The following is a 26,068-nucleotide window of genomic DNA, read 5'->3' as shown; positions in this document are numbered from 1 at the left end:
AATTTACCACCTTTCTCGAGCATCTGCCGGCTGACCAGCATGAGCAGTTTCAGGCTATTATTAACAAAGGTCACCTGGTAGATAGAACATTGATCTGCCTAAGAGACATGACCACACATCAACCTCCTCAAACTGAGGGCAGTCAGGACTGTCTGTATCCACTTCCTGCCTCTAACCAGGAAGAAGTCTATAAAAATTCTCACAGACAACATAGTTTGCATGTTCTATCTCAGCCAACAGGGAGGAGTCACATCCCCTTCCCTTTGTGCCCAAGCAGTAAAGTTCTGGAATTGGTACATAATCAGTTCCATCCTTATTTTGGCCACTTACCTTAGGTTTGGCCATTTCCATCCAGAGACTCTCCAGATGGATCTCTGACTGTATCATATTGTGCTATAAATCTTCAGATATGCAGCCTCCTTCTAGGATGTTGGCCCATTCCACAAGATCTCTACCTGCTTCTATGACATTACTCAAGAATGTCCATATTCTGGACCATTTGTAAGGCTGCCATTTGCTCTTCCATACATACCTTCTCCAAGCATTATTCAGTGGTCCAGTCTTTTAGATCAGATGCTGCCATTGGAAATGCTGTGTTGTCTTCAGTCTTGGTGTCAGCTCCGAAGACCATCTCTAGCTGGGGGTGCTGCTCAGTAGTCAGCTGAAGTGGAGCACCCATAGAGACACTATTCGAAGAAGAAGAGGTTACTCTCCTCCAGTAACTGGAGTTCTTTGAGATGTGTCCCCCATGGGTGGGCCACTGTCTGCCCTCCTTCCCTCCACTTTGGAGTGTCCTCTGGGGACTTTGTGGTAGAGAAGGAACTGAGGGTGGATCGTCCACACAGTCCTATATAGCCTTGGAGTGGGCATGAGAAAGCACAGGGCACATGTGCGGGCCAAACAGGCATTACTACCAAAAATCTCAGATTAAAGGCACAAGGGTGCACACATTTCGAAGAACTCCAGTTACTTCACAAGGTGAGTAACCTCTCCTTCTGTGAAGAGACTCCTCACCACCCCCCCTTTTTGGAGAAGGGGTCAGAAAGTTGAGATACAATGTGTAAATTTGTGGAGACACTGCTGTGTATTGGAGGAGGGATTAAAACACTCTTATAAACTACACAATTTACAAGCAAAAAGGTCTCAGAGTGGTCTGTGTTTGTGGAAGGAGTGTGTTAACAGGAGTGTTGTATGTAAGACATGGGAGGTAATTGTTCCACTCCACTCGGCACTAGTGAGGCCTCAGCTGGAGTATTGTGTCCAGTTCTGGGTACCACAGTTTAAGAAAAGTGTGGACAAATTGAAGAGAGTCCAAAGGAGAGCAACAAAAGTGATCAGAGGTTTAGAAAATGTGACCTGTGAGTAAAGGTTGAAAGAATTGGGCATGTCTAGTCTGAAAAAGAGAAGGCTGAGGAAGTACATGATAACAGTCTTCAGATGTGTACAAGGTTGTTATAAAGAGGACGGGGATTAATTATTCTCCATGTCCACCAAGGGCAGGACAAGAAAGAATCATAGTTTGCAACAAGGGAGATTTCGGTTTGACATTAGGGAAAACTTTCTAACTCTAATGCTAGTGAAACTCTGGAACATTTTACCTAGGGAGGTTGTGAAACCCCCTTCCTTGGAGGTTTTTAAGAACAGGTTAGACAGACCCCGCCCAGGGATGGTCTAGATATAGGTGGTCCTCCCTCAACCCAGGGGGATGCACTAAATGGCCTCCTGAAGTATCTTCCAGCTCTATATTTCTATGATAACCTCACAGCTCTCACCAGCCTGCAAGAGACAGCTGGGTCGTAGCAGAATCATGGAGAGACAGCAGCATGGGGGATCCAGGGCTGGAGAGCAGGGAAGTTCTTGAGGTCCAGTAGTCCCACAGCACTGAGTGCTGCCCAGCGCCTGTTGTTGCGCAGACCCATGACCAAGATTGGGATTCCCTGTTGTGCCAGGTCTCAGATCCAGATCAGGCCTCCTTTCATGCAGGGCACTGCACAGACCCCAGACTAAGATCGGGGCATCTGTTGTGGTGGATGCTGCACGGGTCCCAGACCAAGATCGGGGCTCCCTGTCTTGCTGGGCACTGCACAGATCCCCAACCGAAATCAAGGCCCCTTGTTATGCCAAGTACTTCACCAGCTCATAGCAAGATACAGTCCATGCCCTGAAGGGCTGCCAGCCTAAATAGACAAAGGGTAGGGGGGGAAGCAACATGCCCAAGGTTAGTAGCGGAACTGGGAATAGCACTCGGGTCTCCTAATTCCCAGTCCAGTGCCCTAACCACTCAACCCTGCTGCCTAGGTGCTCTGATACCTTTTGACTAAGCCCTGAAGCTCCTGCTTATGCTAAGCTGGGAGGGCTCTAGGTTTAGAACACAACAAGGGCTGGCGGGCCTGGATTCTGATGTTTGCGGAGTCACCAGTTGGTCCCAGCCTGTCCTCAGGAATGCCAGGTAGGGGCCAGGGTCTCCCTGAAAGCACTGTAAACTCCTCTGTGTGTCTAGGGCTGCTTGCACAGTGTCCAAGGCCAGGTTAAAGGTAAAAGGCCAAGGTGTCCCCTGGCCTTTGAGAATTGGGGCTGAGGGTCTAGCGCTGGGGGAGATGCTGGTAGATTTCCAGCCAAAGCGAAGAAGCTTAAATCCAGAGTTGGTTGGAAAGCACAATTTCCATTCTGTGGAAAACTCCAAAATTTTGGGAAAAAATCAGTTCCAAATTGTAACAAAAAGCCAAAATTTCCAAACAAAAATGTTGATTGGGCAGCATCAAAGTGTTTTGTTTCAAGAAGGTCGACACGTTTGCTTTGGGCTTTTCTGTCTATTAAACTATTAAATAGATAAACATAAATCTAATAAAATAAAAGGAGTGTTTTGACCCCTGGCTGCACATGGCCTGGGCTTTAGCATGAGGGTAGCAGACAGTGGCAGGGGTGGCTGAGCCTCTCCACACCTGGGTTCAGTCCTTGCTCCACCACCAACTTACAATGTGATTTTGGATGAGCCTCTTCCGCTGTCCATGTGTCTCAACTGAGGCAGGTTTTGGAGACTGGATTCCCTGTGCTCTGAGATCTTTGCATGCAGGCAAGCAAAAGGTTAACCCAAAGAGGTGGCCATAGGCCATTGGCAAGCTCCTGGGGCCAGCCTGGCCTGGCTGCTTGTACAGAGCAGGACCAAATCACAGCTCCCAAAGCAGATTCCTGGCCAGTGGGTAGCCGTCTGGATCCTCCACCCCTTCTCCTCTTCGTCCCAAGCATGAAGTCAGCTGCTCTGATGAGTAGAGCCGCCAAGCCCAGCTGGCTGGGAGCAGGGCCCTGCGCACCTGGGGATGAAGGAGTCTGCAGAAACAAAGGAGTCATCATCTGCTGGGGACGGAAATCGTTGGCTGTTAACTTTGGAAGTATCCGGCGCCCTTTCTTCCGTCCAGTTAAAGGCAATTGCAGCCTGAACCAGGAGGCCTCTGGGGCCTATGAGTCAGGAGTGAGAGCATCTCCATGCCCAGGCAATGAGCGCAGAGGAAGGACCTTGGCCAGAGATGCTTGGATTCAGCTGGAGCTGAAACTAAAGCAATTCAGACTAGAGCTCAGGTGCCAGTTTGTACCCGTGAGGTAATTAACCAATGGAACAACTTCCCAGGGGCTATGGTGGATTCTCCATCACAAGCAGTGTTAGATCTGCTCTAGTTGAGCCAGGGATTAGTTCAGGGACATCCTGTGGCTGTGAGATAGAGGAATCAGACCAGCCTCTAGGGCACTCGCATCCAGGCCCTGCTATCTCAGCCAACCTGGTGCAGAATCCTGGTCGCTCGTGTGCATACGGGCACATACCCACATGACGGCACATATGCCTACATGCACAAGTGCATGCATGCATCCTTCTGCACAAGCTTGCGCACACTCTTCTGTTAACAATTGTATTTCCCCTCCCCAGCCCAGTAAAAAAAATGTGTGGAGAAAGGTAGGCATGAGAGGCAGGGCACCTGGGTTCTATGCCTGGCTCTGGAAGGGACCCCCTCATCTAATGACTCTCCAGGAGTCCTGACACCCACTTCAGTGCCCTGGGCACTAGACCAGACTGTCACACACACCGTCTCTCCTGACTGGGCCAGTGGCGTTTGAAATGTGGCCTGAGACAGACCCAATGAAACTCATGTCACCAAACAACCACCCCCTGCAGTTTGCTCCTGGAGGGATGGAGTGAAATGGGCTCTCCCTCTCCAGTCCCCCTGGGAGCTGGCTTCCCATGTCACCCATGACCAACACAGAAGCTGGCAGGTATACAAGCCTCCAGCCAGGCCCTTTGTGTGACCTCATGGCAGCATGGCCCCCAGGGTACTTGCGTCAAGCGGGGGCAGTGCAAGGTCTAAGAGCGAGCGGCAAGGCTTAATGAGGAGCCTATTTACATTCCAGGGGGATTTGCACCCCATAAACGTGAGCGATGGGCCGACTCTGACGGGAGTGGGGTAGGCATGCAGTGCTGGGGGCAGGTTCTGTAGCTTTGTTCTCCTGAGCCTGCTGGCCTGGGCTCTAGGATTGGGGGTGGGGTGGATGTGTGTTGTGCGGAAACCGGGCGAATGCATGAGTGTGCATGTTGGGGGTGCATGAGCATGTGGGGGGGAGGGGTGCATGTTGGGGTTGCGTGTGCATGTGGTGTGGGAGTGCATGAGTATGGATAGGAGCAGTCAGGCCTACACTAGCACTTCTTTGCCATTGTGGCTCCCCTGGTGTACTAGGGCTTGTGTATATGGCCAGTTAGTGGACAGCAAGTGGGCGTGCTGTAGCTTCACACCCTGGCTGGCCAGGCACTGGCTTGCTGTGTAAGCTTCTCTGCTGGCTCCCCTGGGCTGGCAGATCCTCAGGGCAATACTGTTGCCCAGGCCCTCACCCTCCCCTCTGTCTCTGTGTCCCCCAGCTGCACCCCGACAGTGATCCCACCAATCCCGACCTGCACAGCCAGTTCATCCAGCTGAACCAGGCCTACCGGGTGCTGAGCAAGGAGGGCAGCAGGAGGCTCTATGACAGCCAGCGGGCCTGGCACGCAGCCTGGCCCACCACGGGCAGCAGCCCCAAGCACAGCCCCTTTGACTTCACAGACCTGGGACCCAGGCCTAGTACCAGGTAAGGGCACCAGGGCCACAGCACAGGGCACAGAGGTGATGCTGCTGTAAGGGATCGGAGCCTGGTATCCCCCCACCTGCCAACGTGAATCAGACCAACCTCCAGCCCTCTCTACCCAGCTGCTCCCCCACCATGTCTGCGCCCCTTGATCCCACACTGGCTCTGAGCCAGTGAGGAGACCCAGGCTGTGTTGAGCCCCTGCTAATCCTGTGTGGGTCTGAGCTGAGAAGGGCCAGCACAGGGACCTCAGGCCAGCGCAGAGGTGCTGGGACCTGCGGCTGAAATGGGAGCAGCCGCCACTGACAAGCTGTTGAGCATCAGGCTGTCAGGAAGTGCTAAACAGGAAAAGGCCACTTAGCCCATCCTGCCCTTGCCGCCCCCGCGCCCCATACCAGCTCGCCACTCACGCTAATGACCTGGCTCCGTAGCTTGCTCCACCTGGGCCGCTGTCTCCATAACACAGTGGAGACCAGCCCCCCGCAAAGACTGGTTTGAGATATGATAGCTCACTATCCTCCCAGTGCTGGCTCAGACCAAGGGGCCCATCTAGCCCTATAACCCCCACCCCCCGGATCAGACCAGGGGGCCCATCCAGCCTGGTAACCCCCATCCCCTGCATCAGACCAGGGAGCCCATGCAGCCCAGTAACCCCCACCCCCCAGATCAGACCAAGGGGCCCATCTAGCCCAGTATCCTGCCTGCCACCCTGGATCGGACTAGTGGGTCCATCTAGCCACATATCTGCCCTACCCCAGATGGGGAAATGAGGTCTGTGGACTGCAAGGCTGGGTTGGCTGCATTGGCTACTGAGTCCCCTGCAGCGGCCCCGGGCCCCCCAGAAGGGCTGGCAGCTCTCCAGGGTAGGGCCATCCCTGCAGCTCGCATGCCATCACCTAGGCATTGCTGGGGGGAGGTGTCAGGGGAGTGAGTGAGTGTGACCCCAGCAGACACACTGTGAAGCGAGTGCTCCCAGCTGGCGCAGGGGTCCCCAGGCTGGGACATCCCTCCCTGCATCTCCCAGCCCTGGGAAGAGACGGTTCCAGAGGGGCTGCGTGTACCGGGGCAGGGCCATTCTCTGGGGCAGCCCAGAGCACCCTGGGCCCTTGGACCCTGCGTGGAGGAGCAGGACAGCTGTGCTGGGTCTCGCAGGCCGCCAGAGCAAGGCACCCCTATCAGCACCGCTAGGGATGCATGGCCCTGATACTTTGGGAATTTCATAAGTGACTGGTCCAAAGAGCAGATAGAAGCCAAGAGTCCTGACTCCCGGCCCCCTGCCCTGAGCCTGCGGCTCGATCCTTGGGAGAGATCCCAGGAGTCCTGTCCAGGGCCAGCAGTCCCCTGGGGTCAGACCCTTCCCCCCAACGCAGCCCCCATCAGTGCCTCTTTGTCTCCCAGTAGCCGAGGGCCTGACGAGAACATGCGCTACTGGGAGCAGTTCCGTACTCACCATGCCAAGACCTTCTCAGGCACCCAGGCCAAGCAGAGGCAACACTGGAACCGGCAGCTCTTCGGCTACTGCCTCCTCCTTATGCTGGCCAGCATGGCTGCCCACTATGTGGCCTACAGGTATGGGGGGCAAGGAGTTGGTGGGCACTGCATGACAGCCTGCCTGGGAGAGGGCTAGGGGCTTTCAGAGTGCCATCCCCCGCCTGAGGGCAGGGTCATCCTCTACAGTCTATCCCCTCCCCACCCCGAGGGCAGGGTCATCCCATACGCTACACAGTGTCCCCCCCAAGAGCAGAGTCATTGCCTCCAGTCAATTCCCCCCCAGGACTCTGGTCTTAGCACTTCACTCCTCCACCCTTGGAAGAGACCATTGCTCAGGCTGTGCCCTCACTCTTAGGGGTTGTTCCCCAAGAGCCAATAGAAATGCCCCTTTCCCCAGATACCTCTCCCAGTGCCTGGAGATAGTCCCTGGGCCCACACGCGGGGCATGGATCCACAGTGGGATGGGAGGAATGGGCTTCAGGGAAGGGGCAGCTGGTATAAAGTGTCCTTCCCAGGACTGGGACAGCCCCACCCCTCCATCCCAGGAGTCCTGCCTCCACTGACTGCTGGCCCCACTCTGTGCCTCAGTTTCTCCATCTGTAGAATGGGGGCACTGACACCCATAACCCTGGCATGGCAGATCAGCACCAGCATGCACCCTCAGAGTCCTAGCACTGACAGAGTTATAGAAAACTCGGCCAGGGGTGGGGTGTTGTCCTGACCCTTGCTCTGGTTGTGGGGTGAAGTCTTGGTCTCATTGCGTTTCCTAGAAGCCATCTGGTGCTGTCTTGACTGGCCTCTAGCCCGCTCTGTGCCATCCCAGCATGCCTCTGTGGGGAGACCCGGGGTCAAAGGGTCTGGAGTTGTGCTGGGTGTGGTTGGGGGCCTCTGTGCCATCCCTGCACCATAGTGTCCCCACCCCCACCAGCCCAAGCCCCCTCTAATCTCAGTATCTCCCCATCCATGCCCACTAGTGCAAGCCTCCCGTGATCTCGGCCTCCCATGTGGCCGGCCTTCCCACTCACATCCCCACGGGCCCCCATGTCTCTCTCATGATCTCAGATTCCCACATGGCCAGTGTCACTCTTTACATCTACACACACACCAGTCCATGTCCCTCCCTTCCCCCCACAATCTCAGCAGCACTCCTGGCACCCCAGCCCAGCTTCCCATTGTCCAGCACAGCTGGGTGCACATCTGTAAGGCATTATACGTCTGAGTGGCTCTTGCAGTGCAGCGAGCCAAGGGATGTGGGAGCCAACAACGTGGTTTCTCATAACCCGAACACCAGCCAGGGCCCTGTCCCCTGGAGGAGCCAATGTCCCAGGGCATCTGCTGACACTTGGAGCAGCTCTCCCCGTGCCCTCGAGGCATGGAGCGTACGCCAGCTGCCCTAGGGAGGCATCGAGGTCACCCTTCCCAAGAATGTGGATCCTGCTAGAAATATCAGCATCTGCCCAGCTGCCCGGGGCTTCCATCAGGGCCTTTTGTTTCTTATTAATGTTTTAGCACATTGGCGAGTCCATAATTGAACAGTGAACAGCTGCCAGGCTGGGGGGCAGGGCCTAGATTGCCACACTGAGGGAGCTAGATAACTGTGTGGAGTGGGGCCAGTCTGGGAATCTAGGTCACTGGGCGGTGGGGGGCAGTCCGGGAATCTAGATCACTGTGTGGAGTGGGGGCAGTCCGGGAATCTAGGTCACTGGGGAGTGGGGGGCAGTCCAGGAATCTAGGTCACTGGGGGGGGGGGAAGGGGAGTCTGGGAATCTAGATCACTGTACTGGGTAGCAGTCTGGGAATCCAGATCACTATGGTTGGGGGCAATCTGGGACTCTAATTCACTGTGGTGGGGGGTAGTCCGGGAATCCAGAACACTGTGCTGGAGGGCAGCCTGGGAATCCAGAACACAGCACTAGAAGGGGGCCAGTCTGAGACTCTAGATCATAGTACTGAAGGCGGTACCAATCTTGGGGGTCTAGATCATAATGTGGGACAGTGTGCCAGTCTGGGAGGGTGTAGATCACAGAATTAGAGGGGATGCCAATCTTGAGGAGTCTAGATCACTGTTATTCATAGCCACCACGGTAGGCACCCTTACTCAAGGCAGTCCCTTGCTGTTGAGTGTGAATTTAGTGCTGGCGGGATGGTGCACAGATCAGGGGTTTATGAATGCAGTGAGGACAGCAGCTCCAGCGCCATCTTCCCACCCCTCCCCACAGACCTTCCTGGGCGCAGGCAAAGGGGGATTCATTCTCTTTGGGGCCTGATCCCAGGATTCACGGCAGGCAGTGGGGGGGGAAATCAGAGCCTAATGTGGGCTCTGCTCAGGCCTGCCACTCACTCGCCAGACTGGAAAGGATGTGAGTCACAGTGGATGGGAGTACATACGCAGATAGCCACACGTACACAGACATACAGTCATGCGCACTCCACCCATGCCGGATGCATCCCCTGGTGAGTTCCTAGTCTCTGGCCTCATGCTACAAGGGGCCATATTGGCATCAGGGTCCCCCTTTCTGGGATGGGAGTGGGGACCCAGCCCCTCATGCATGGCACAGACTCCCTGGCATCCTGACTTCCAGCCCCACCTATGCTCTAAGCCAGGGGTGGGCAAACTTTTTGGCCTGAGGGCCACATTAGGAAATAGAAATTGTATGGCAGGCCATGAATGCTCACAAAATTGGGGTTGGGAATACGGGAGGGGGCTCCGGGTTGGGGTGCAGGAGGAGGATCAGGGCTGGGGCAGGGGGTTAGGACGTGGGCAGAGGCTCAGGACGTGGGCAGAGGCTCAGGACGTGGGCAGAGGCTCAGGGGTGCAGGCTCCTAGCAGCACTTACCTCAAGCGGCTCCCGGAAGCAGTGGCATGTCCCGTCTCTGGCTCCTATGCGGAGGCGCAGCCAGGCGGCTCTGCTCACTGCCCTGTCCGCAGGCACCATCCCTGCAGCTCCCATTGGAGCGCGTAGGAGCTGGAGTGGGGCCATGCTGCGGCTTCTGGGAGCCGCATGGTGCGGCCCCGACCTAGTGCCCCGGCCCAAGCAGGGCCGAGCCGCGTGGTGCGGTCCTGACCCAGCGCCCCGACCCAAGCAGGGCCGAGCCACGTGGTGCGGTCCCTGACCCAGCGCCCTGGCCCAAGCAGGGCCGAGCCGCATGGTGCGGTCCCTGACCCAGCGCCCCGGCCCAAGCAGGGCCGGGCCGCGTGGTGCAGCTCACAGGTCGGCTTAAAATGGCTCACGGGCCGGATCTGGCCCACAGGCCATAGTTTGCCCACCCCTGCTCTAAGCTCTAGCCACTATTCCTCTTCCAGAGCTAGGAACAGAACTCATGCATCCTGACTCCAAGCCCGTCCTGCTCTAACCACTAGGCATCATAGAGATGTAGACAGAAAGGAAGCTCGAGAGGTCATCAAGTCGAGCCCCCTAGCCTGAGGCAGGACCAAGTAAACCTTGACCATCCCTGATAGATGTTTGTCCTACCAGTTCCTAAAAACTTCCAAAGATGGGGATTCCGCAACATCTCTTGGAAGCCTGTTCTAGCTTAACTATCCTTAGAGTTAGAAAGTTCTTCCTCCTGCCTATCCTAAATCTCCCTTGCTGCAGATCAAGCCCATTTCAGCTTCTCCTACCTTCAGGGGCCATGGAGAACAATTGATCCCCGTCCTCTTTGTAGCAGCCCTTAACATATTGGAAGACTGTTAGCAGGTCCCCTCAGTCTTTTCTCATGAAAAAACAAGTCCAGTGTTTTTAACTTTTCCTCTTAGGTCAGGGTTTCTAAACCTTTCAGCATTTTCGTTGCTCTGCTCTGGACTCTCTCCAGTTTGTCCACATCTTTCCTAAAGTTCACTGCCCAGAACCGGACACAGTTCTCCAGCTGAGGCCTCCTCAGTGCCAAGCAGAGCAAGACAGTTACACCTCCACACACACACCCCATATCTTACATACAACACTGCTGTTAATACACCCCAGAATGATATTTGCCTTTTTTTGCAACAGCATCGCATTGTTGACTTATATTCTATTTGTGCTCCACTATCACCATTGCTGCAGTATGACCACCAGCCAGTTCTTCCTTATGTTGTAGTTGGGCATTTCATTTTTCCTTCCTACGTTCAGTGCTTTGCACTTGTCTTTATTGAATTTCATTCTGTTGATTTCAGACCAATTCTCAATTTGTAATTTTAATCCCCCTCCCAGCTGGGGGTCATCCACAAATGTAATAAGCATGCTCTCCACTCCACTATCCAAGTCCTCACTCACCTCCCAGAGCCAGGAATGGAACCCAGGAGTCCTGACTCCCAGCCCTCCCTGCTGTAACCCACTAGACCCCTCTCCCCTCCCAGAGCCAGGTGTCCTGACTCCCAGCTCTTCATTTTTTTCCTGCAGCCCATGATGCCTGAGGAATTGGGCATGGGTCCTTGAATCCCTGTGGTGCCCCTCTATGGGTCAAGGCCTTTCAGACCTACGCGAGTGTGTTTCATTGAATTAGGGCCAATTAGGGTGTTCATCCTTCCCTTGGCAACAGGGATCAGAGCTGGGGAGGGTGCACAGGCAGAATCAGAGCTACTGGGGAGGGCAGCAGCAGCAGTGCCCAGCCTGGGAACTGGTACAGCTATGCACTGTTCGATAGCAGTAGGCAGCAGCCAAGCAAGGCCCCCCAAGCAAGGAGACAGACATGGCTCTGTCAGGGAGGGAGACTTAGGTGCATGCCCCGTGACATGAACCCCAGCAGGGGCACCGTGCGGTCTGCTCCTGTACTCAGTTACACACTTGTAACCTCAGCCTCTCCAGCTTCCCAGCTGAATCCTCCTGGGGTGGAGGTAATTAATTGACTCCCTGCAGGGAGCATTCAGGAAAGGGGGTGGGGTCTAATGGTCAGAGCAAGGGGGCTGGGCAATAGGACTCCTGGGTTCTGTCCCAGCAGTCTCTCTGGCCTCAAGCACATCACTGCCCATCTGTGCCTGTTGGTTCTGCTAACCCATCGGTAGCTCTGACTGCATCTGTGTTTTACCAAGTGTGTGTGTGTCCCTACTGGAATCAGTCTCTGGAGCCCAGCTGGGGGAGACCCGACTGGAGCCTACCTGTGCCATCCAGTTAATGCTCTGCCTGTGTGTGGGAGGCAGAGGTTTGCTTGGCCTGTGTGTGCTCTGTCCTTCCAGGCCACCATTGTTCTGTGTTGCTCTGTCAAGCACCCGCCTAGGGTGACCAGATGTCCTGATTTTATAGGGACAGTCAGGATTTTTGGGTCTTTTTCATATATAGACTCCTATTACCCCCCACCCCCGTCCTGATTTTTCACACTTGCTGTCTGGTCACCCTACACCCGCCTGTCTGTTTTGACATAGGCTCCTACAACACAGATGGTTATTAAGATACCATGAAAGGGAGCCGAGCTGCAGGATTGGACCCTGAGAGACCAGGAGATGGAGAATCCCCCTCTTTAGACCCTCCTCCCCACTTCCCACTCCCCAAGAGACTAAGGCAGGACTGATCCCTGCAGCAGCATTGTCAGGTTTGCTTTAGCCCTGTCCCAGCTCTCTGGAGCCTGGATTCCCCCGGTGAAGGGGCTGTGCCGAATCCACACCCAGCACCGACGGACAAAGCACCATGTGTTTGCGGGGGAGCCAGGGCACAAGGGAAGGGGCTGCGGCCTGCCTCATCAGCAGCTGGAGCATCACCCTCATCCTCATTTCCCTGTAACTCCAGGCTCCCAGCAAACAAGATCTGGTGTCATTTGTTAGGGAAATAGCACATGAGGCAAGAGAGACTCATCAGCCTGTCCCTGCTCCGGGAACTCACACAGCAATCAGTGCAGTGACACGCAGGCTTGGTACAACTCCCCCAGCCTCTGTAGAGGGCGCGGAGACGTGCCATGCATGCCAAGTGACCAGGAGCAGGGGAGGCACAGCAAGGGAACTGGCAGGAGTTGTGTCTGGGGCTGTGAGAAGCCTTCAGATGGCTCATTGGAATGGGCTTAGCAAAATCCTGCTCTGTCAAATGGGAAAGCCACAGTCCTGTGGTTAAGGAGCAGGGCTCTGGCTCAGGACACCTGGGTTCTGTTCCAGGCTCTGCCACTGTCTCCTGGGTGGCCTTGGGCAAGTCACTTCCCCTCTCTAGGGCTCAGTTTCCCCCTCTGTAAAATGGGGATAATGATCCTTCGTCTATTGAGATAGCGAGCTCCTCAGGGCAGGGACTGTCCCTGTGTCTGTACAGCACCTGGCACAGTGGAACCCTGATCTTGGTCAAGGCCTCTAAAGTACTACTGTAATGCAGATCATATTAACAGAGGGTATGAAAAGCATGCTAGCACTCAGAGGCCCCAGCTGAGATCAGACCCTTATTGTGCCAGGCGCTAAAGAGAGATCAGGGCCCTGCTATGCTGGGTACTGCACAGATACACCATGAAAGACAGTCCCTGCTCCAGACAACTCACAGTCTAAACAGCCCAAGGGTGGGAGGGAAAACTGAGGCACCGTGATGTCCCAGAGCCAGGAATAGAACTCAGGAGTTCTGAGTCAGACCCCCCCTTTGGGCTTTAAACTCTCTGAAATGTCCTTGTGACTGGGTGAGGATCCCTTAAACACAATTCTACATGGCGCTGCCCTTGCATTGTCAGTAACACACCTGTGTCACAGCGGGTGCACGCTGCCCTGAGCGCCATCCATTAGCAGCTCCACACGAAGACCCAGAGGCACCTAGGTCATGGTGTGTAAGTTCACAGAGAGAAACCCCAGCTCTTTAGCTCAGTGGACTTAGGCCTGGTAGAACCAGTGGATGGAAGTTAAGTTCTTCCTTGAGTAGATGCAGCCATGTATTCCACACACACCGGAGCTGGAGAATTTTGCCTAGCAGTACCCGTAGGGGCGGTGCTCACACCTCGTGGTTGTAGCCCTGAGCCTGGCTATATGAGGTGGCTCTGCACTGACACCCCCTCAGTTCCTTCTCAGTGCCTGTGGCTGGTGTCGGAGCTCTGTGTGGTTATCACGTCATTTGTCTGAGTGTTTTCTCTCTATGTATATAGTTGTTAGATAGTTAGCAATACCTGAGATCGTATTAGTTACCTTAGAGTTAGATACTTATTGTCCTGGGGGATGCCCTCACTATGGTTCAAGCCCTGTCCATTGTGGGGAGGTGGGGGGGGGGGGGGAGGGGGGACGATCCCCACACAAGGGGCTTGTTGTGATGAAGCAAGGGACATGCTCAGGAGAGATGCTCTGTTTGTAAGCTGATTACCAAAAGAACCCCTATGGCTAGAGACTTACCTCTGAAGCAGCATCTTCTCGAGCAGGCCCTGAGGCTTCTTTCGGCACTGAGGCCCGCATCTGATGGCGGTGACCTTCGAACTCGGTGAACGAGCCTGGTCCTTCTGCACCGCAGACTATGGAGTTGAAATCAGTGCCAGGCCCAGCCCCAAGGAGCATTAATGAACCCCTCACTGCCGACATTGTTTTGTCGGCAGATCCTGTCTTCTACTTCAGTTCCTCCGCTGACCTCAGTACCAATGCCTTCCCCAGCATTGGGGGTGGGTGCCACATATTTGGTACAGGCTATGCTGATTCCTCATTGGCACAGGAACTGCTTTCCAGTTGAGCTACAGACAAGTCTATGTGCCCCATCAGGACTGGCTCTACTGCTGTCACCGGCCACCAGGGACTCTTCGGGATCCATGTTGGAGCCCTCCTCCCAGTCTTCATTGCCTGATTGGCGCCACAGACCATTCTCAGACCAGTATCGATATCGACATTCTCTGCATAGTTGGGACAGGGGCTCCTGGCCCTGTGCTAACTGGCAGCCAGTGCATTATCTGAACACATTGTGGCTTCCTGGTCCCAGAGATCACATTCTCCATCCCACTCCAGAGCAAGATCACCAGTCCCCTTGGTGGCTAATGTTGGTGACCCCCCACACGCTCAAACAATGGTTGAGCCTCCTCCCTAGGGGCTTCCAGACTTGTCTTATCTGGGCCCAACGGTTCAGCTACAGGATTTGTTCCTGGTGCACTTGACAGTTTTTATCCTCTCCTGATGATTTGATGGTACCAGGTTCCTCTTCTCCTTTGGTGCCCGAGGATTTCAAGGTATACCAGGGCCTTTTGTGATTGCTTCTTTAGGCATCCAGGCAGAATTTTTACAGGAGAATTCACAGAAGTTGCTAGACATTCTCTGACCATCTGCTCTGATGAGTGTAGCCCTCCCTATTAATGACACTCTCCTGGAGCCTGCAAAGGCCCTCTGTAACACTCTGGCCTCAGTGCTGTCCATAGCGGAGTGTTCAGAGAACCACTATTTTGTCCCTCAAAGTTTTGAGGGTTTCTATTCTCACACTGTCTCTAATTCTTGTATTGTGATTGTGGCGAATGACAAGGCTCGGCAGGGTAAGCATAAATCTGCTCTCAAGGAAATGGAGTCAAAGAAGATGGACCTGATGGGGAGAAAGATTTATACCTCCTCTTCCCTGAAAATGCGTATCACAAACCAATAGGTGTTGCTATCCAAATATGACTTTGTTAATCCAATGGCCATGTCTGAATTTGCAGACAAGTTGCCAGAAGCCCCCAGACAAGAGTTTAGAGCTTTTATGGCTGAAGGCTGTTCGGTGGCCAAGACGTCTCTTCATTCAGTGTTGGACACGGCAGATTCATCGGTCAGAATTGTGGCCTCAGCTGTGATCATGAGGAGGGTATCATGACTGCAAAGCTCAGGTATTGCTTCTGATGTGCAGAGTATTGAGGACTTGCCCTTTGATAGTCGAGTACTATTCTCAGAAAAGACTGACAAGACTTTGCAGTCTTTTAAAGATTCACAAGCCACACTGTGTTCTTTAGGGTTGTAAACTCCAGCAGTCCAGAGGCACCATTATGGCAGTCAGCAGCAGCATCTGTCACAGTGCTTCATTGGGAAGTCCTTCTTTCCCCCAGGGAAACAGGGCTACCCTAGAAAGGTTCATAGATCCTGGAGGCAAAGGCCTTCTGGTTCTGGTCTCAGCCCATTGACTTGTGTCCCTCCCATGGGTGGGGGTGAGGCTCGGCAGGGAGATCTGGGTATGGGGCAGTCCAGATGCACAGGAGTTGAGCAAACAGGGGAGCAGCTCCCCATACAGTGACCCTTCTCCCTGCAGTTGAGGAGTGATGAGGGGGAGTGCGGAGCTTCCTATAGCCAGGGAAGTTTCTGTGGGTAGGTCTGACCTGGACCTGGCCGCTCATTGCGGGAGAAGAGGAAGCTCTGCCCTCCCCCAGCCCAGCTGGGACTAGAAGCTGAGCCTGGCACAGAGTAGGAACCACCAGCCGGATCGTCCCCAGCCAGGACCTCCCCACAGTGATTTACCTTTCCATCGGCTGCTCTGGAGCCCAAAACGATGTGCCCACACTGCTGGGGAGGAGGAGAACTCTTGCGGCTTCTTTGCTTTCCCACAGAAAATGATGGGAAATCTGCAAGGGACATGAATTCTGCATGTGTGCGGTGGTGCAGAATTCCCCCAGGAATAATGCAGGTGGTCAATTTTTCCAGATTGTGTCTTCACCCTCTCCAAATGTGGCTGAAGTCAGTCTTTCATCTGAACCATCATCCCTTGGATAACTGGATTCTTTATGGTGGTGAACAGTTCAGGACAACATATGCCAGGGTGTTCCTTTCGCTCGATCCCCACCAACCAGGATGGTTATCACTGACGTCTCTGAGTAGACTGGGGAGCACATCTGGGTCGTTTAAAGTTCAGGGCCTGTGGTTGAAACAGGAAGCTTCACTGCATATCAACATTGTGGAGCTTCAGGCCATCACACTTTCCAAGATTACATTAAGGGCGCAGTGGTTCACACACTCACTGACAATATCACCATGATGTACTATGAGAACAGACGTGGGGGAGAACACGCAAAAGGCCTGTGTCAGGATCAGGCTCTGGCAGTTTTGCACTGGGAGGAGCATTATTCCGGTGACCAATCATTTACCCAGGGTCCAGAATCAACTCGCAAATCACCTCAGCAGGAATTTTTCCCTGTGACACAAATGGTCCCTGAAGCCCAGTGTCCTGTGGTCTGTCTTTGCAGCTTGGGGCATCCCAGCAATCAACCCGTTTCCCATGAGAGACAAGAAGAAATACCAACTGTTTTGATCTCGAGGGGGTCTCAGCCCAGGCTTCCTGGCCGACACTTTTTGCCTGAGTTGGTATTCGGCACTCCTGTATGCTTTCCCTCTGATTCCAATCATCCCACAGGTCGTCGTCAAACTGAAATTGGACTGTGCCAAGCTCATCCTCATTGCTCTGGCCTGGCAGAGACAAACTCGGTTCTCCGACCTTCTTGTGTTATCAGTTTGGCCTCCCATATCCCTTCCTTTCCATCCCAACTGCTTGACTCGGCATCACGGTCAGATTGTCCATCCCACACTCAGATCTCTCCACCTCATTGCATGGCTGCTCTGTGGTTAAATGAGAAAGAAGAACAAGGTTTGGAGGCTGTTTGACAAGTTCTACTCAATAGAAGGAAGCTCTCTCCGAATGGCCGATTTGGCCAAATGGATGTTGTTGTTTTTAATATGATCGTTGGCCTGCAGAGTTCAACCAAAGGTGGCTGGTATCCAGGACATCTTGGAGTATTTGTTACATCTTCAGTCCTCAGGTCTCCTACTTAGCTCATTGAGGGTGTATCTGGCTGTGATTTCAGCATTTCATCCACCCATCCATGGGAGGTTAGTATTTTCTAATACCATGGTAACAAGATTCTTGAAAGGATCCTTTGTCTCTACTCACCATTGAGAGAACCAGTTCCTTTGTGGTACCTTACTATGGTCTTAGTGGCTCCGATGGGACATCCATTCAAGCCTCTGGCATCATCTTTTTCTCTTTTGTGTCAAAAAACTGCATTTCTGGTGGCAATAGCATCTGCGAGGAGAGAGAGAGTCGCAGGCTTTGATGGCAGAGTCTCCTTACACACAATCCTCCAAAGACAAAGTGACCTTGTGGCCGCACCCTAAGTTTTTAATCTAAAGTGGTTTCTCAATTTCATTTCAAGCAGGTGGTGTATTTACCTTGTTCTTTCTTATGCCGCATTCAACCCTGGTGGAGCAGCATCTTCACACGGATGTCAGGCGATGTCTAGCGTTTTACCTGGACAGGGCTAAACCTTTTCATGCTTCGCTTTGCCTGTTTGTGTTGTATGCAGACGGAAGGAAGGGACAAGCAATTGCTTCGCAGATGATCTCTAGGGGATAACTTCCTATATCAGGACAGCATACCGCTGATTGTGCCTCCACAAGGCTGTGAGCTCATTCTGCAAGAGCGCAGGCTATGGTGATGACGTTTTTAAGTGATGTTTTAATATTGGTCATCTGCAGGGCTGCCACTTGGTCATCTGGACATTTGCCTACGAAACATTATGCCACTACTGCAGCATCCAGAGTAGATGTAAGCTTTGGGAAGGCAGTTCTGCAATCCTTGTTTAAAATAAATTCCAAGCCCCACCTCATGCAAATCTTGCTTGAGAGTCATCTCCTTGGAATACATGGTTGCATCTACTCAAAGAAGTAAACATGATTACTTACCTGTGTTGTGAGCATCCTTCGAGATGTGACGCAGACGTGTATTCAACAACCCACCTCCGTCCCCTCTGCCTCGAACTCTATGCTCTTGATGTTCAGCATGAAGGAACTGAAGGGGATCGGGCCTTAGATAGCCAGAGGTGGGCTACAGCCATGAGGTGTGAGCGCACCCCTACAGGTACTGCTAGGCAAAATTCTCCAGCTCCAGTGCACTGGGTGTGCACACACCTATATGGAATACACATCCACGTCACATCTTCAACAACAACAGTAACAACACAGGTAAGTAACTGCTTCGTCTTAGTGGACAACCAGTTGAACATGAGCTCCTGGTGTGATGCTGTAGCCAAAAGGGCCAGTGCAATCCTTGGCTGTATAAACAGGGGAGTAGTGAGCAGGAGCAGGGAGGTGATTTTACCTCCATAGACGGCATTGGTGAGACCCATCCCGGAATGGTGCGTCCAGTCATGGAGTGCATGTTTTAAAAAGGATGTTGAAAAACTGGAGAGGGTGCAGAAAAGAGCCAGAGAAACTATCAGAGGGCTGGAGAAAATGCCTGACAGCGAGCGATCTGGGGAGCTCAATCCCTTTAGCGTCTCCAAAAGGAGATCAAGAGGTGATTTGATCACTGTGTGTAAGTAGCTTCACAGAGAGAAAACACCAAGAACTAAAGGACTCTTGAGCCTAGTGGAGCGAGAACCAGTGGCTGGGAGGTAAAGCCAGACATTTGAATGAGAAACAAGTTTTCACAGTGAGGGTGATTAACCATTGGAACAAACTCCCAAGAGAAGGGGGAGGGGGGATTCTCCATCTCTCAGTGTCTTCAGATCCAGCCTGGTGCCTTGCTGGAAGATGCCGTAATCAGACACAAGTGACTGGGCTCAATCCTGGGGTAACTGGGTGACACTCTCTGGCCTGTCCTATACAGGAGGTCAGACTGGATCAAGGGTAGGCAACCTATGGCACGCACGCCAAAGGTGGCACACGACCAGATTTTCAGTGGCACTCACACTGACCTGGTCTTGCCACCGGTCCAGGGGGGCTCTGCATTTTGATTTAATTTTAAATGAAGCTTCTTAAACATTTTAAAAACCTTATTTGCTTTACCCACAACAATAGTTTAGTTATATATTATAGACTTATAGAAAGAGACCTTCTAAAAATGTATCACTGTGTAGAGTGGCAGACTCACCCCTGCGGCACCTCCTGCTGGTGACTCTGGGAATTAGCTTGATCCAGCCATCAGAGCACCCTCTGCAGGCTGGTGATCCACCTGTCCTCTGGCCCCTGTGTCCCTTCCAGACCCCAGAGCCCTTGTATCTGGGGTACTGCCCCCTGGCAGTACCCCACAGTACTAGGGTCTCCCCTCCCCAGGGAACCCCCACCCATTATCCCTACCTCACCTCAGAATAAGGCCACTGCCAGTCAACAACTAGCCCCCACTCCCTGGGGCAAACTGCAGTATAGGCCACTCATCATTGGCAAGGTTGGGTTTGGACCTGCTGCCTTGGCCTAGCCCTGGGCTGCCCTCTGCAACCCCCAGTACTCCTTGGCCTTCTCCTAGGCCACAGCCTGGGGCTTTCCAGGCTGGTACTCCCCAGCTCCTCAGCCTTTCCCCAGCCCTGCTCTACTACAGATACCCTGTCTCTAGCTCCCTACAGCCAAGCCCTTCTCCCTCTGAAAGCAGAGAGAGACTACTGGGCTCCTGGCTCCCAGCCTTCTTATACAGGCCAGCTGAGGCCTGATTGGGGCGTGGCCCAGCTGCAGCCACTTCCCCCAATCAGCCAGGGGTTTACCTTGCCCAGCCCTCTGCAGGGCTTTTCCAACCCCTTCAGGGCCAGAGCGGGTGTTCACCCTGCTACGCACTGGCACGCGAAACCTTAAATTAGAGTGAATAAATGAAGACTCAGCACACCACTTCTGAAAGGTTGCCGACCCCTGGACTAGATGATCTGATTGTCCCTTCTGGCCTTAAACTCTGTGGCTCTCTCAAACAGTATTGAGCAAACACAAAGCTGTGGGGCTGAGGTGATCATTCATGTGGATTGGGGTTTCTCTTTGTATTTCCAACTGGTCCCAGTTCAGTGCTGCTGCCCCTGGAATTGGCTCCCCTCTCTGGTTTACTCTTATGAGGTTGTTATTGGTACTGAAGTAGCAAAGAGGCCAGAGTTCCACTGTGCATATACGCGTGGACGGTCCCTGCCTCAAATTGCTCACAGTCTGAGAGCTGCTCTCCAGGCAGGTCTTGGATCAGTTAAGAAACAGAAATAGTTATATTGGGAATGTCCCCTCCAGTGCAGGACGTGGCTCGGGGATGCTCACTCCAGCGCAGGACGTGGCTCGGGGATTCCCACTCCAGCGCAGGACGTGGCTCGGAGGGATGCCCCCTCCAGCGCAGGACGTGGCTCAGGGATGCCCACTCCAACACAGGACGTGGCTCAGAGATGCTCACTCTAGCACAGGACGGGGCTTGGGGATTCCCACTCCAGCACAGGACATGGATCGGGGGATGCCCACTCCAGCACAGGACATAGATCGGGGGATGCCCCCTCCAGTGTAGGATGTGAATCGGGGGACACCCCCTGCAGCAGAGGACGTGGATCGTGGGACGCCACCTCCAGCATAAGACGTGGATCATCGGATGCATCATCCGGTGCAGGACGTGGATCAGGGGATGCCCCCTGCAGCGCAGGTCATGGATCGGGGGACGCCTCCTCCAGCACAGGACGTAGATCAGGGCACACCTCCTCCAGTGCAGGATGTGGATCGGGGGATGCCCTCCCCCAGGCCGGGGTTAGATCAGGGGAGGCCTCCCCGACCTTCCCAGGGCAGGATGCTGCTAGAGTCTCTTTGGTCAGAGGAAGTGCCTGCACTGGGGTCACAGTGATTTCCCTGCAATGGTGCCAATCCCAGTCTGGTTAAAGTGGTCTCCAGTCTGCACACAGAGTCGCTTATTAGTACATGACAGATAGACAGGGGAGTGTGAGCATCCAGGGGGATGCAGCTAGTCAGCCCCTCTTTACCCTGCTGAATTTGTCATCAGCAGTGGTAAGGCCAGAAGCGACCATGAGATCATCCAGTCTGGTGCCAGCGTGCCGCAGGCCAGAGAATCACACCCAGTTACCCCAGCACTACCCTAGTGACTTGTGTCTATCTAAAGCATCTTCCAGTCCCCCCAGCCCCCTGCCCGGCTCTAACCCACTCACTCCTACTCCCTCCTGGTGCTGAGGTGGGTTGGGAGCCAGGACTCCTGGGTTCTGTGCCCACCATTCCCCAGCTGGGGAGATAAATCCCCCCAGTCACCTCTGGCAAAGTGGCTCTTGCAGGCAGTGCAGACCAGGGGGAGCAGAGGCCTGGCTGGGGGTGGGTGCCCTGCCCATCCCTCACCCTGCCCATCCCTCACACTGGGGCACCCTGGTGCTAGTGCTGCAGACCCTGTTACATAAGGAGATGGCAGCTTCCAGGGGAAGATCGGGGCTGTCGCTGGCCCCAGAATCACTGAGTCAGTCCATCCCTGGCTTTTCATCCACTCACACCGCTTGCCCAGTGCAGTCCACACCTCCAGCTGGCGCCCCAGCAAGGGGGACAGTGCCCTGGAACCCCCTGTCAGCCGGCACTGGGCAGCCAGCCCCAGCCGCCACTTCGGGCCCGGTCTTGGTGCACACATCATTCAGCCTGCTAGAGCACAGCCTGGAGCGGAGAGAAGGCGGGAGCCCTGCTGTGATATACACGCACACCACACACACAGGCACCACGTGCACACACTGCACAGACACACCACATACACTCATACACACCACACAGAGACACACACCGCATGTGCACACTGCACAGACACAGATCCACACACACGTACTCGCACACACATACACACCACACGCGCGCACACACTGCACAGACACATGCATACACATACACACTGCACAGACACACACACACACACACACTGCACCGAACAGTCACACTCCATACACCCCACCCCTTAGAGATACACACACATCATACAGAGACACACACAGCACATCCACCATGAACACACAACACAGAGACAGATACACACACTTAATCCATATAGACTCAGACACACACAGATCTATCCATCCGTCCCCAGACATGCGGCTGCATTCGTCTTTTGAACTCTCCATCCCCACCCACCCACATCCATCGACACGGGAGGGTGCAGGGCGATGTGTGTAACCCTGCCCCGTGTTCTCGGCAGGAAGCTGGAGGAGATGCACAACAGCTTCATGGACAAGAAGGACATGCTCATAACCAGCATCTACAATGAATCCAAGGAGCGGGCCAGGTTTGCACAGCTCCCCCAGCCCCTGCCTCAGTTTCCCTCTCCGTACCTGGGGACAAGGATTTCCTCTCCCAGAGGGTTTGGCAGTTGGGCTGGGATAAAGTGCTGCTGCCAGAACCTGTGGGGACCCCTCCCTATGTTTACCCCATGCTGGGGCCCCCCTGCTCTCTGGGAATACCCCTGTTCACCCCATGCTGCCCCCCCCACCCTCTGGGGAGTCTTCCTCCACATTGACCCCATGCGGCCCCTCACCCTCTGGGAAATCCCTTCCCCCTCCTTCACCTCATGTGGGTGTCCTCTGCCTTCTGGGAATCCCTCCCCTCTGTTCACCAATGTTGCCCCCCACCCAGTTTACTCCTTGCCAGCTTCCACCAACCTCTGGGGAGTGGGGGGAATCTCTCCCTCCATTCACTGCCTGCTGGCCCTCAGTGCCCTCTGGGCATTCCCCTCTCCGCCACCCCACATGCCCCCAGCCATCGCAAGGGGCGCGATGAGCCGCTAGCCAGGGGCCATCAGCTTGAATGGCTGGGAGTGGAAATGGAGGCGTGTGTGTGCGCACTCACAAGGGTGTGGATGAATGTGTGTTAGTGTCCAACACCAGGTGCATTAGTGTGTTAGCATCCATGTGTGCTAGAACATGCGCAGACGACACAGGGTGTGTGTGCACCAGCATGGGTTGGAGTGTGCACATGCCCTGGGGCATCTGAACTAATGTGTTAGAGAATAGGCATGTGCACTAGAGCACGTGTTACTGGGCATGTGAACACAAATGTGTGCACTAGTTTGTGTTAGACTATGTGTGCAGCTGTATACTAGCATGTACCCCCATGCTCTAGCATGTGTTTGCATGTTAGTGTGTGCTTCATGCACTAGCACATGTTACCATGCCCCCATGCAGTAGTGGGTGTTAGCATGTTACAGTGTGTTCCCCCATGAACTAGCATGTTAGTGTCCTAGGGCATGCACACTTTAGTGTGTGTGCCTGAGCTTGCGTTAACGTGTGCATGGATGCACCAGTGCATGTTAGAGCATGTGCATTCACACGTGTTAGTGCATGATGCTGAGCATCACTGTCCCAAGTGTGACCCGGCCCCTGCGCCTCTCCTCCCACAGGGCCAATGGCTTCCAGAAGCAGCAGGAGCTCCTGCGCCAGAAACACGCCGAGTTCACACAGCGCTACCGCATCCGGCCCACCGGGGACAGTGCCCAGAAGTGACAGGCGCTCTGGACACTACATGGGGGGGACTGGGTGCCACAGATGCTGTATGGGGAACACCTCACACACACACTTGTCCCCTCCCTTCAATAAATCACTGCGCATGGCCCCGGTGCCATTAGCCTTCCTGGAGGGTTCCCACCACTGCTACGGGGAGGGGGAAATGGGATTCATCTGAGCCCTCCAGCTCCCAGCCTGCACTACCCAGTGTCACCACATGGGCTCTTGGAGCAGGGATGAGCCTCGGGGCCCTCTCCTGTCCCCACCGCCCCTCCCTGTGGAAGCAGGAGCTGCAGCAGCCCCTCTGAACCAGCTGGGATCCCAGTGCTGCAAGCTTCTCTGCAGCAGTGTCCAGGAGGGACTCCGGTACTGGGGATGGTTGGAAGTGCTTCCTCACTGCAATGCCATGCCAGGCACTCCATCCCTGTGAGCTGGGGCCAGGGGCAGACACTGGGAGAGGAAGACTGCCAGGCACGTATCCCCCACTAGCAGGAGCAGAGACCATAGGGGCCAGTGTTGCCAGGATGGGGATCAGAGAGTTGAGGGGGGCAGCCCCCCACACACACAGAGGCAGTTGCTTAGCCAAGCCTCTACACAGCCAGTGCTCTGGGCTCAATCCCCCCATCTGAATGGAGCACTGGGAGTGCCAAGTGAGAGCTGTGCTGGGTGGATTTGGGAGGGGTGGAGGCAGGTGAGCCACCCCAATAATCATTAGCCATGGTTCCAGACTGCTCCACCCTCCCCAGAAAATAGCTAAACCCACCGGGCATCCAAAAGCCCCAGTGCCAGGGCAGCAGATATCAGAACTCCAAGGGCTCCTGTGCTCCCCTGAATTCCCTTCTACATCCGTCTGTGTGTTCTTATATCCATCCATCCGCACTGTACCCCTCCCTCCATCTCTCCATCCCCAACCACACACAGCTCCCCATAGACACCTCTCTATGTATCTATCCATCCGCACCACACCCCTCCCTCCATCTCTCCATCCCCAACCATACACAGCTCCCCAGAGACACCTCTCTATGTATCTATCCATCTGCACCACATCCCTCCCTCCATCTCTCCATCCCCAACTATACACAGCTCCCGATAGACACCTCTCTGTATCCATCCATGAATCCCCACACATCCTCATCTCATCCATTCTCCTCTCTGCTATTTCTGATGCCCCTTTGTGACTGTCTGAGCATGACGCTCACACAACACGTTCCCATGTGGGTGCCTGCAAAGGGGCGAGTTGGGGGAGGATTCGGGAGACACACACACGCCCATGCTGGTCAGGCGCCAGATGGGGAGTGCGGCTCTGGGGCCTGTGCATGAAGGATTAATCCTGGCATTTCACACACAGTTCCCATCGCAGCACACTCCCCTAATCCCCTGCCCGCGTCACGGCCTCACCCGCCATAGCCCCCTCTGTGCCTGCTGGGAGGTAGGCTGCTGCATGGAGCTCCCTGCTGGGAGGGAGAGCCTCTTGGCTCTGTGAACTTCCCCACAGCAGTGTCCAGCCAGGGATTCCAGTGCTGCGAGCTTTCCCACAGCAGTGCCCAGCCAGGAACTCCAGCACTGTGAGCTTCCCCTCAGCAGTGCCCAGCCAAGGACTCCAGTGCTGTGAGCTTCCCCACAGCAGTGCCCAGCCAGGATCTAGGAATTAGTCCTTCTGGGTACAAGTGCCCAATAAGGAAGTGCACTGCTCCCAAGCCCATCTCATGCCAGGCAACACTATGAGCTGTGTATCCTCCCGATCAGCACCCCACAGCCCACCCCCGGCACCCTGCTCTGCCTCCCTGCCCAGGATGGAGATGGCATCAAATATGCTTCCCCTACAGTTGTGTAGCTGGGGAGTTCAGCTCTGCTGGTGCTGGGGGCCAGAGCCTGAGGAGGAAGGGGCATTGATGGCATTTTCCATGCTCCATCTCCCATCCCAGCAATTCCATCCTGTAGGGGTGGGGGGTGGAAACCCGTCTAAGCCATCCCTGCCCCCTCACTCTGCCCTCTCAGTCCGCCCTGCCTGGGGATGCCAGGTCACATTCCTGAACTCCCCTCCCCAAATGCACCTTGTGCTACAGCAGGTCCCAGCAGTATGTGCTGGCTTCCCCTAGTGGCTGGGGGCACCTGGCTGCCCAGCTCAACTCCTGCTCCACTGGCCAGAGAGAGAATGGGCCCAATCTAGACGGGATGGCTCCCCCTGCAAGTTCCCCATGCCCAGCAGCTCAGCTGCTCCTGCACCTCTGCCAGCCCAGCACCCTGAGCTGCCCCCTGCACAGTGCTGGACATGGGCATGTGAACCACAGCTCAGCAACTGCTCAATCCTTCCCCAGCTACGCTCCGTCCTTCCAACTATCCCCAGTCCTCCGTCCTCATCCACCCCCACCCCTCCATCCTTCCAACCATCCCCAGTCCTCCATCCTCACCCACTCCATCCTTCCCC

The 26,068-nt window shown here is 54.6% G+C and overlaps 1 protein-coding gene across 3 annotated transcripts in view; it reads left to right on the top strand.

Moving 5' to 3' along the window:
- DNAJC4 (DnaJ heat shock protein family (Hsp40) member C4) overlaps positions 1-23,752 on the top strand; it is a 74,664-nt gene extending 50,912 nt beyond the window's left edge. For 2 of the 3 annotated variants that reach the window (XM_034777615.1, XM_034777614.1), the window contains 4 exons: positions 4,901-5,106; positions 6,502-6,672; positions 22,341-22,427; positions 23,538-23,752. In XM_034777615.1, coding sequence (XP_034633506.1) covers positions 4,901-5,106; positions 6,502-6,672; positions 22,341-22,427; positions 23,538-23,640 — 567 coding nt within the window. In that variant the 3' untranslated portion in view covers positions 23,641-23,752. The remainder of the gene's footprint in view (positions 1-4,900; positions 5,107-6,501; positions 6,673-22,340; positions 22,428-23,537) is intronic. The other variant, XM_034777616.1, reaches the window with a different exon arrangement.
- The last annotated feature ends 2,316 nt before the right edge of the window (positions 23,753-26,068 follow it).

Source organism: Trachemys scripta, chromosome 7 (genome assembly GCF_013100865.1).
Source record: "Trachemys scripta elegans isolate TJP31775 chromosome 7, CAS_Tse_1.0, whole genome shotgun sequence".
NCBI classification, from domain to species: Eukaryota; Metazoa; Chordata; order Testudines; family Emydidae; genus Trachemys; species Trachemys scripta.
This window is presented reverse-complemented; position numbering and strand designations above follow the sequence as displayed.